Raw genomic sequence first — 12,688 nt, 5'->3', positions numbered from 1 at the left:
AAAACTTCCACTGGATTCTATTCATTAGCAATGGGTGATTCACTAACTCTAGCCCAAACTCAAGGAAAGGATTACCCAAGGACATGAATACCAGGAGTTAGGGATATTAGCGGTTGCCTACCACAATGGGGCTCTGTACATTTGTTTCTTAAATAAAATAAAACAGATATGAAAGTGCCATTATATTTTCTTACATATTTGACTTCATTAGCCATGGTAGTTGAGTTAGCTTTGGTGAAATCACAGGAACTAGTATTGCAGAGGGTCAGGTCTACCATCTTTATTTAAGGGCTCATTTTAAAAGGTGACATTAATCATAAGTTTATTTTTTAAAAAATTGAAGTTTTTATGCCCAAAGTGTAATACACACTTTATTAGAAAGTTATAAAGTATTACCTACCAACCAAAAGATTACAGTAATCTTCTATGCAGGATTATTTATGAACTATATAGATTTGGTTAGCTCTTGGCTCCCTATTTAGAAGCCATGAATTAGTACTCAAAAATCTGGAGATACTTTTAAAAATTAGGGATATAAGTAGAAAAAGCAATCCCAAAGACAGTAAGGATACAGGATAAAACGTAAGTTTTTGGAACGAGGCAGAAGCTACAGAGGTCAAGTGTACCAGATCAGCTTTATCCCCACTTTCTTATTGATATACCTCAAAAATGTACTCCAGCCTAATCCTGAATGGGAAGTAGAGTACACGGTTTAGAAAACAAACTGCAAATGGTATTTATTTACATTAAATCATGAATTACACACATACATTTAAGAGGCACAATACCTGTAATATTCAATACATGTCACACACAGTAGTATCTGCTGATAAGTTAGTGGTTTGAGAGAAAACACAGTACCAAAACATTCCTGATACAAAATAAATTACTCATACACACATTCTAATTATACAAGACGCTTAACATTTAAAAAGTTACGCATACCAAAAAACATTAGTTTGATGTACAACCAAAGTATATTAAGTTTTGTTTTATGAAAAAAATGTTTTCACTGTTATGCATAAATGATCCTTTTCAGGATGCATTCTTATCTTTTAAATAAATAAATGACATTGATTTCAAGACTATTTATACATAGTACCCTAAAATGTGATTGAAAACAAACATTTCTTCTTCATTTTTAAAAGGTGTTAACTATATTAGAGAATATGCTAAACCATTGCCCTCAAATTCCAACACTGCCATTCTATTTTTTAGACACAGTAAAATTATTTAAATTTCAATTTTAGTATATGAGATTAGCTACACTGGTTTTCAATTGTGTCCTCAAAAAAAATGTTAAGAGACTAACAGATTGTCTTGAACTATCTTGAATATCCAAGAAATTCAAGCTTTTTTTGTTTAATCTTCAAATGTTTCAGGTTAAACCTGACACTACATGTGGAGATTTTGAGATAAATTGAACACTTTTCTCTTAAAGATCTTTATAAAAAGACCTTATTCAATTCTAAAATCTATTAAAGATTTAAATAAAGTTCAAGAGAACACTTGAATATTTTCAATGCAGTAAAGGATTCATCTTTGGCATTTATTATTTCTAAAATAAAACATATCAACAAACATTTTATGTTTCTACCTACTATAGACATTTCCTATACAAAAAAGTATTCAATTGAAATTTGTTTCAACAACAATTTCATTACTAAGAAACTTTTTTTTAGATCTGCAAAAAAATACTAAGAATATTCAGATTTTTAATTTGAAAAGCTGAAGGGTGTGATGCTGTTGAAAGGAATTTTCTTAGTTCTCTTTTTCAGTAATTTGAAATTCAACATCCTTTAAAATTCAACAATGGATAAAGCAGAAATTATGTTAATAAAAATGTTGACCAGAGGATAATTTTTGATTATTAAAATGAAGCATGCTTCTATTAAGGAAAAAATATGTATCTTCAAACATCATGGGCATCACAGAGACAGAATTATTAAATATATTTTTTCTTGGTTCATGCGGAGTTTCTAAAGAAAACAAACGATAACAACACAATACAAAAAAACTGCTACAAAGGCTCAAACTTCAGTTATTTCCACATTACTGCTGGTATTGACAAAGTTTTTGCCCTAATCCCATGCTGAAAATCATCCAAATGTAATTATTTTCAAATAACTGGAAAAATAACAGGGTTTTTACAACTTTTCTCCATTCAAAAATACATAAGGAGAAAAATCTCAGAAAAACAAATCAAATACCATTTGATAACTCATACAAGAAGCTAAACTCTCCATGGCTTACTGAAAATAAACAAAAGCAAAGCAAAGAAAGAAAAACAAGTGTAGGTAAAAGTACTGGATAACAAAAATACAGATGGTAATGACGGCTTTTATTACATTAACACATTTTAAAAATGCAATTAATAATTCCCTATTGTTTTCTAACCAGTCAGAATCATGGAAATCCAAGCAGAGAATTAGAACTAGAAAACAAATTGGGTATTTCTACTACCTGGTACTGAAATATTTGAATAAACCTGCAGCTATTCTAAAAAGAAAATAAATTGCTTGATGTATTAAATATATCCAAAAATTTGTAGAAGAGAATATTGAATTTGTGAAAGTAATTTGTCATATAATATGGCAATTACTGAATATTATATATGCAGCTTATACTAATAATACTGCTCTTTCCCACCTACTACAAATACCTGGGTTGATCCATCTGGCATAAATACTGTTCTTCCATTTTAGTTCAAATTAATAGTTACATCTGATAACCAAGTAAATTACCAGAACCTGCTAATACAATTTAACAAGATCTGGGAATCTTATAATTGGCACTATTCAATTTTTACAGAATACAATTTTAAGTGCTTATGGTTATTTACTTCCAGAATCTAGAATATATAGCCACCCAAGTTCCTATAGTAGTTTTACCTCAATTCTATCATTTTAGAAGTACCTGTTGGAATCGGATCTCTCCAAAATCAAATAAGGATCAATCTGGTCATATATAATCCGAAAACAAAATGCTATGTAAACTTTTCATATATCTAAATGTTGCCCTCCAGGTAAATTTTAAGATACTTTAGATACAGACTTTCTTTTTTTGGAGGAGGTGGTCTGCAGAAGGGGAAGAGATCATCGAGTAAGATCACAAATAATTACTCCTCCTTAATTCAGTTGAAGTTGGTTTTTTGTAAATGCTTATTGGGAATTTCTAAAGCACTGACTTGGAGAGGCCAAGAACCTCCATCAATTCCTGCTTGGATAGCCACCCCAGTCACCACTGCTAGGTCAGGGTCTACAGACGTGTTAGGATCCTTTCCAAAGAACTTTTGAATGACTTGGCGGATTCGAGGAATACGAGTAGAGCCCCCAACTAAAACCACCTCATCAATCTCAGTCTTTTCCAGGTGGCCTTCTTTTAATACTTGCTGAATGGGTACAAGTATTTTCTGGAAGAGATCTTCATTAAGGGTGTCAAAGAGCTTCCGTGATATTTCTGTTTCAAATAAAACCTGACTTTCTCCACTTTCCTTTTCAGAACGGCTAGCTCCAAGCACATGGTTCACATGGCGGCCATGTACTGGAAAAAGTTTGTCCTTTGGCAGTTCAGTGTCACTACTGTGAGGATCCTTCCTGTTCTTTTCCTCCACTGTTAGTAATACTGACAACTGAGCAGAATGATGAAGAGTCAGATTTAATTTGGCCATTTCCACAGCTTGCCTTAATCTGTGGATTTCCTCTTTCCTAGACGGGAGAAAGCCATATGTTTGATAGATCTGTTTATATAAGTACTGAAGCAATCTCTGATTGAAGTCTTGTCCTCCAAGTTTATTGTTCCCTAAATTAAAAATTTAAAAAAAAGACATATTTATGCATATATTTGTGAGCATATGTATACATGTGTATAATATATATGCGTATAATATAATATTCTTGGAATAACAAACCCCTTGTTTAATGCATTATTAAAGTTTATTCATACAAAGACAAAATAATTGGGTTAAAAATTTTTAAATGATATAAAAGAAAGTATCTCAATGATATCAAATAATTTTTCAAAAAATAGAACTTGAGAGAAGATTGATTTTTAAGTAGCAATTTAAAAACATTAAATGTCATTATTCTCAACAGAAAAAGGTTTTCAATGTAAATAAAAAGGATGAGTAGGCATTTCAACATTTTGTTGTTATTCTTTTTCTTACATGATTAAGAATTGAAAAGTAGAACAAATGTTTCAAAGAAGAGTAATGTAATGTCAATGCCCAGCACTGAGCTTGGTTCTAAAGAGTTCAGTTAAGAAAAAGAAAAGTCCAGAGGTTAGACTACCTATAACTTACAGCCCAACATTTCAAACAGGATTAATTCCTTAGACAAAACAAAACAACACAACAGAAGAAGCCTATTAAAAAGATTTAGAATGCAAAGTCCTATTGTTTCCTAGGAGACAACATTAATAACTTTTTAAAAGATATCCATTTTCTAAGACCAATAATGAAATGAGATAAATCGATCAGTCTTCACTTTAAAGGAAGTTTTCTTTTCTTTTGTCCCCTTCACAATACCCAGGAAAAGTTATATTGGCTCAGTGAGCTGTAACTGGTAGTAAATTTATTTTATTTATAGGATGTCCAGTCATTATTTCAGACTTAATTTTTTTATATAAATACACATTTATGGTGTTATAAAATTGCATATAGAGATGATTCCCAAGTGTAATCAAAGGATTCTGGAAAAAAACAAACAAAACAGAACACTTATTTATGTTAAGAAAAACACTGCCTGAACCTCTTTAACTCTTCCTATATTTTCCTTACCAGACATTGCTCGGGTTAGAAACATTCCTCCTTGTTTATTCAGTAATGACACATCTAGAGTTCCTCCGCCCAAATCTATCACCAAGACATGAAAGACGTCTGCCTTGTGGAGACCGTAAGCCATAGCTGCCGCTGTGGGTTCATTGATTACCCTCAAAATCTTCAGTCCTGTAAGATTAGTTGGAGAGAAGAACTACTCACGAGAGGAAACTTAAGAAACTCCTTTCCATTCAAACGCATAGGATATTGTGTCTTCTGTAGCATGAACTCAGTAATAATGTCAGAAACCCAATAAAAATAACGAAATGGGAAAGATTTACTTTTACTAAATGGTATCACTAAAATTATTCAGAAGACTACAACATAAAGAAAAAAAGGCCTAAACAGCCTCTTTAAGATCAACAATTAGATGTAGCCCCCTACCCCATACTGTCGACACACCCTTTAATATGAACAAGTTAGGGTGCTCACTACCTAGACACCCCTGAAGATGAAGACATTACGTGAGAGGAAGGGATAGCAACAAACAAGCTAAGATTTAGCAAAGGTCTATGAATGCTGAAAATTTATATAATTATATATATTTTTTGATGCTGGGGTGTTAGAAGGGCTGGAAGGAGGTAAATGACATGGTAAAAATGTAGTCTGTAGCATCCTTTGGGATTTGCTCTATAGCTGCTTGTTGAATTGTGCCTTGAAGGTCATCACCTTTCTGTATATATCTTGTATTGCATAACAGAGAAGGGACTGGGACTGTGGAACTGTAACCCATAACAATTTTTGAAATTACCTATACAACTGCTTGTTGAGCTCTAAATTGAGAGTTGACACCTTTCTCTATGTATATTTGACAATAATGGAAATTGCTGAAATTGTGGAACTGTGACCCATGACATTCTTTGAAATTTGCTCTCTAGCAACTTGTGGAATCATACATTGAAAGTTATCACTGTTATGTATGTATGTTAAAGTTCACAATAAAAAAAAAAGTATGAATAAAATTAAAAAAAAAAAAGGCAGGCCTAGGTTCATTGAAATAAGTTATTTATTAACAATATTTAACTTTAACCCTCTCAGCCTTTTCTAATTTTCATATTCTACTTGGGAATATATAAGCAATAAAGCTTTAATCACTCTGCACTATATTTAATACCTGCAGAAAAAAGATAAACTTGTTATGCTCTTTTTCTTTACAAAAAGAACAAACAAATGAATAAATGGGGAAAAAATGATTATAAAAGAAAAATCCAGATGACATTCTCCAATAGTTGCAATGATACTCTTAAAAAGTTCCTAGAATGCAAGACACTCAAATGCAAATCTGAAATATACAGTAAATCTGATTTTATAATGTTAAACAGTAAATGTGTAAGCCAAAAATTAGTTTTTTTTTTTTGTTCATTTGTTTTCCCCAAACACATCTCTGATAGCATTCATTCAAGAATGTCAACTAAAGAGGAAGAAGGTAGATTCATAAAGGACCACAGGTTTTTGGACCCATGTGATCTAAATAAATATTCAAATATATAATTAAGTGACGCCTCATAATACTTTACAAAATAGAATTTCACCAGTCCTCAAAAAATCAAATTGTATTAAAATTAAGCAGGGGATGACAAATACGCCACCCTAATAGCAAATGACTACATTTACTGGAAAAATCACAACTAAGACTGCCATCAATAATGCGCCACTGAAGATTTTTTTTGAAAAGAAGCAGGAAACATCAAAACATCCGGTTGTATGCTGTATGTCTAATGCTCTATTTTCCAGACAAGGTTTTACATTGTATATAGAAATCATCTACAGATGATTTCTGGAAGCATAGGTTCCTTGATTAGTTCCTTGAGCAAAATTCCTGCTTTATGAGAACGAAGCACACACTTAATGAGTGGTCTGAAAAATAACGTGACATTATGTATCAGGAGCCATAAAAACGGTTCAAACTCTGAGGAATACCTTTCCCCTTAGCTCTCTGACTTCATCACACACTCAACAGCCACACTGGTCTCCTGTTACCCTTGCAGGTATCAGCATATTATAAGTTTATGGCTGTTGCACTGTCTGTTCCCTCTCTTTACAACACACTTCCTCCATGTATCTGCATGACTAACCACCTTACTTCCTCCAAATCTGCTAAAAGGTCACTTTCTCAATGAGGATTACCTGACTACCCTATTTAAAAGCTCCACCCACTGACTACCATCAACAATTCTGCTCCCTCACCCTGTTCTTTTCTTTCTCATAGCTTGTTACTTTCTGACATACATTGCATCAGTGATTCTCAACCAGGGACAATTTTAGCAATGTCTGAAGACATTTTTGATTGTTACCCCTTGGGGGAGGTCCTACTAACATCTAGTGAGTAGGGACCAGGAACGCTGCTGAACATCCTACAATGCAGAGGTGAGCTGCTCTTAACAAAGAATTATCTGGCCCAAAATGTTAATAATACTGAGAGTGAGAAAACCTGTTAATATATTTTTCTTCTAGGTTTATTTTCTGTTTCCCAACAGCAGAATATAAGCTCCATGTCTTGTTTACTGAGATACTCAAAAATATTTTGTTGAATGATGTTAAATAAATTCTCACCTCAGATTTTTTTAAAACATTATCCTCATTTTAACATTAAAGAAAATTTAGAAGGCTAATGTGTCCATGTTCCCTCTAAACCTATGTCTGTAACAACTATTGGTTGTTGTAATAGACTCATTTTCCACTGTGCACAGGGCTTTCATAAATATTTTGCAAACCTGTATCAAATCTATCTAATTTACCTCCTATATAGTTTATTTATGAACCTATAATTAAATGGCTTACAAAGTGGGAAGATTTTGTAATACACCTTATTACAGAAGATTTTCTACCTTACAAAATTTTGAGAAAAAAGCAACACAGGGAAGGGTGATATTACCTGCAAGGTTAGCAGCTTCAATTGTTGCATTTCTCTGTTTTAGATCAAATTCTGCTGGTACAGAAATGACAGCATTGGCAACTGGCATCCCAAGATATTCCTCTGCCATTCCCTTTAGCTTTAACAATAGTCGAGAACCAACATATTCTGGGGAAACGGTGATGGTCTCATTACTTGTCACAGAAAACTCAACCATTCCATTTTTGTTTACAACCTGTGAATAGAATTTCCCAAAAAAAAAAGAAAGGTAAAGGGGGGTGTGTGTGTGTATGTATTTATATATATAGTACATAAATACATCTTAACTCCAGGAACATATATAAATACATACACACACATAACATACGTATTTTATATATTCAATAAACTTACTCTTACCTTTACAAAATCATAAAATTCATGTCATCCATCCAGGATATTTACTTAGAATAGAGCTTATTAAATATTATGCCTCAAAATCTATAAAATTAATTCACATTATAGTTTTTAATAGAGCAAAATAATAAAACTTATCACTAAGCATATAACTGGAACACAGAATTTTCAATATATCTGTGTTGAATGAATTAGTGAGTAGATAATGGAAGATAAGGAATAACCATTGCTAAATCATGTATATCTCAAGATCTACTCATTTTTCCCTTTATTTGCTTGTTTCTAAAAGCCATAGATATCTGAAAGAATTTTCCGGTACATATTAAGAACAATATTAGTGCTTCATTGTATTCTTATCCAAGCATCAATTATTATTTACAATCTTGTTTTCATGAATGTAATGGAAATGGAATGGAATGGAATGTTTGCTAGCTCATTATCCCTATTAATGTGGGCACACATTTAAAGAACTTGATTAATTATAAAACAAACTATCCCAGTTTTACCAATAGAATGTATTAATATTGATAGTACATAGAATTAGCCTGTTCTAAAAAAATTAAAGAATTTTTTTCCCCAGTCATTATATACCTCTTACTTAGGTTTCAATCAAGAAAACCTGACCATCCAAAATGTATTTCACCTGTCTATGGAAAAGAAAAACAAAATAAGCCATAGATAACTAAAATAAAGCCAGAAGACACCAGTACCATTACAGCCCATATGAAACAAAAACAACAAAAAATTAGATCTTAAAAAAAAAAAAAAAGCTACTTAAATTAAGTCCAGGAACACTAAGTAACTGAAAATACATCTACAGACTATTTAGAAAATAACAAAAACAATACTACATATCAAAGCTTAAGTGGCACAGTCAAATTAGAGGAAATTTATAGCTTTAAATGATTTTTATCATTACATAAGAAAGATTATAAATCAATAAAAGATCCCTCCAAAGAGAAGATAAAAAAAGAATAAAGAAATCAACTTAGAAAATGCAGGAAGCCATTTTTTTTCCTTTGAAAATAGCTAAACAATTTGAGAATTTTTATGGTTGGATTTTCAATAAGTAGCACTGATACAACTATCTACTTTAAAACCAATTCATGTAGACACACACTTCACAACTTAAAAAATAAAAACAAAAACAAACAAAATTCTACATAGAATAAGGATTTAAATGTTTAAAAGAAACCCAGAGAAAAACCCATCAAAAGCCAAACCAACAAATACTCACATAACAGCATTAGGGGGAAAATAAGAATACAAATGGATAAGAATGATACAAGAGTCTGAAAACACTAGTAATAAATTATTAAGAGATTTTACTACATAAAAATTTAAAACTTTGACATCTCAAAATAAAATTCTTTATCAGCAAGAAAAAACAAAAAGGTAAAACACATGACAAAGGTATTTTAAAGTCATTAAAGAAAAGATAAGCACCCCAAAAGAAAATGGGACAAATGACAAGAAATGGATCACCAAAGAAAATAAAAATACAGATAAACATTTTTTTAAGAAACAATAAGAAATGACCTCAGTAGTAATCAAAAGAATGGAAATTAATACAAGATGCCATTTTTCACTTATTTGATTGGCAAAGATTAAAAAATAATAACTTGGGACGATACAGGAACTCTATAATAACAGTGGTAAAGAGCATATAATCTTTCTACAACACAATTTGCAGTGGAAATCAGAGACCTTAAAAACATGCATACCTTTCACATCAATTCTACTTCTAGAATCCAAGTTTAGGAAATTATTAGATAAATGTTCAAAGATACGTGTGCAAACACATTCACGGATGCTCCAACATTAGTAGAAAATCAGGAACAAATGAAAGATACTCTGATAGGGACTGGTCAATTTAATAATGGAATGATGTTTCAACATAGCCATTAAAAATGATGATGTGAATCCAGTGACCACTGTCTATGACATATTACTGAATTTCAAATAAGTCATAAAACAGCGTGCCTAGTATGGTATCTTTTTATGTATACAAATAGTTATACACACATATATACTGAATAACAATATATATACATATATTGTAATTCACACACACATATTTCATGAGGCTTCATCAGCCTTCCTGCCACCATAAAAATGCTAAGCAGACATGCAGACATGGCAGAGCAAGAATACTGAAAAGCCTTAAGTCCTTGATAGTACTGCTTATGGAGCCACTGAATGAATTCGACCTGCAGCAGCTGTGGGGTTTCTTGTTCAATGAGATAACATAACTTCCATGTCAATTAAGCCAGTCGGGATAAAATATTCTGTAATTTGAAGCCAAAGTGTTACATGAAACAGTATGCTGAACTAAAATTAAAATAGATTTTAGATTAATCATTTACCTTAAATGGGTATATGCCAATTTCAGCCTCCAGTTCCTCTGGGGTAAATATCTTGCCTATGAATCTTTTGGCATCATATATAGTGTTCTGAGGATTTGAATCTGCCAGCTCTAAGCTTTCATATCCCACATACACATCATCATCAGTAAAGGACACCATGCTAGGTATGCTGTTATGCCCATTTTCATCTGGAATGACCTTAACTTTTCCTGTACCAGGAAAAAACACCCCAACGGAACAGTAGGTGGTCCCAAGGTCAATGCCAATCACTTTAGGAGTAGGCAATGGTAGATACTGTTGTGCCAAATAGCCAGCCAGCAGGAGAGTCAAAACAGCTGATCCTGAAATACAGGCAAAATAGAAGACATCTTATCAAAACTGTACAAAATGCTAAATTAGTATAGTAATGTCCTTTCAATACCATTCTTTGAACAAGTTAAAAAAAATATAAATGCTTAAAATATTTTTACAGGACTAATAATGACAGCACAGGATACAATACAATTAAAATGAAATAACAGCAACAATAAAATTCCGTGGCTGTTTGCTGTAGTTCACTTATGGGTGAATAAGAGAATAAAATGTAAGCACAGCTCAATAATTGTGCTGATTCTGACAAGAAAAGCCATTCATCTGGAGCAAAACCTAGACATAATCAAATTTTAGATTTAATCAGTTGGATTCTTTGGATTTATAAATAGCTATAAATAGCTTTAGTTTTCATTAGCAAAAAAGTTAACTCCGTTATTAAAATTCCCACAGCAAAAACTTAGCTATTGTAAGGTTAAAATCCTTTATCCCCTTTTCACTTCTTCCCTTTCAAAATGATAAACTGGATTAATTATATAAACTGATTTTGAAAGTTGCTTAGGAATTAAACCTTCACTTCCTAACATAACAGTTAAATTCTTCATATATTTAAACATGAATTAAGGATATACTTCTTGCAGAGGTAATATTTAGGGGAGGAGAAACATAAAAGTAGGTAAGACTGATAGAACATGAATGCAAGCCACTTGAAGGCAGGTTTAGTTCACTGTTGTCCCCCATTTCCAAAACCCCAAAGCAAAGAGCAAATGTTCAACAAATATAACTGAAGATTAAAAAAAAAAAAAAAAGAACATGGACAGATGCCATGCAAATGGTAAACATAAGCGCAGAAAGATGTCACTTTGAACTTCCAGTTATTTGGTTTCAGTAGGCTCTTAATACACCTGTGCCTACCCAAGTTATAAACGACGCCAAACATAAACGCGCAGGAGTCTGCTACTAATCGTTAGCTTATCTTCATCAACACGTAAGCCAAAGGAGTGCAAACCCCACTATCCTCTTCCTCCTATGGGCACAATTATCAGAATCATTTCATCAACTTCTCGGCTGAGGACGGTAATTCTCACCCTGTTTGGTGGAAAAAGCTTCGGGCTATTCATCAAAGGGACCTGGATCCCTCTAAATCCAGCATCCCACGAGTCTCGGGATGCTATTGCTGCCCCTCCCCCTTCCTCCACAAAGGGGTCCTCGAGCTGAATGCTCTCGCAGCCTCCCAAAGGCCCCAATTCAGCCAACAATTCAAAACAGAGGTTATCTTGGAAAGAATGCACCCCGAGATCCGATGTCCGCAGGAGGTAGCCAGCTAGTCGCCCTCGATCTTACCTGGGCTTGGACCGGACCGGTCCCTCGTAGAGGGGTCCACCCCGCCTCAATTCCCTCACCCTCACCTCGCCTCCCTCAACAACCAAAAACCGCCTCTGAGACATCTTCCCAGAGCCCCTCCCCCTGCACCAGCGGGAGCCGGTATGTGCGACAACCACCTCCGCCTACCCTGGCCGCCCCAGAACCCAGGCGCCCGCAACAGCTACAAGGACCTCCGAGTCACTGACCTAAGATCGTCATTTCTCTGGCCATCACAGTCCCACGGAAGATTAGGATGACTGTACCAGACGTGAGGCTCCGCCCCCACGCACCCAGCAGCCCCGCCAACACCTGGGAAATGTAGTCCGTTTGCGCTGAAATAACCCGAGAAGCTACGGCTCGGATCAGGGCACGGACTTCAACTACTGTTAGGCCGTGGGGCAGAGAGCACCCATTCAACCACTGCCAGTGACACCACTGCCGAACCAATCAGACTGAGGTGGAAGAGAGTAATAGAGAAGGAGTGGAGTTCATAATCAAGTCTCAAGCGCTCTGAGTCAACTTGAGGTAAAAATAACCCCGCCTTCGTCTCTTGTCCTTCTGGGAAATGTAGTTCCTGCCTGC

At 34.0% G+C, this 12,688-nt stretch overlaps 1 protein-coding gene across 1 annotated transcript; it reads right to left on the bottom strand.

Moving 5' to 3' along the window:
• Positions 1–711: 711 nt before the first annotated feature.
• HSPA13 (heat shock protein family A (Hsp70) member 13) lies at positions 712–12,395 on the bottom strand. The gene is made up of 5 exons (XM_037833533.1): positions 12,313–12,395; positions 10,433–10,773; positions 7,692–7,905; positions 4,778–4,945; positions 712–3,801 (listed from the first exon to the last, which is right to left on the bottom strand). The coding sequence occupies exons 1-5, from the start codon at positions 12,335–12,337 to the stop codon at positions 3,134–3,136; spliced, it is 1,416 nt and encodes a 471-aa protein (XP_037689461.1). The 5' UTR covers positions 12,338–12,395; the 3' UTR covers positions 712–3,133.
• Positions 12,396–12,688: the final 293 nt, after the last annotated feature.

This window comes from Choloepus didactylus, chromosome 1, assembly GCF_015220235.1.
Source record: "Choloepus didactylus isolate mChoDid1 chromosome 1, mChoDid1.pri, whole genome shotgun sequence".
In the NCBI taxonomy this organism is placed as follows: Eukaryota; Metazoa; Chordata; class Mammalia; order Pilosa; family Megalonychidae; genus Choloepus; species Choloepus didactylus.
Note: the sequence above shows the minus strand (reverse complement) of the source record. Positions and strands in the feature narration are given on the sequence as shown.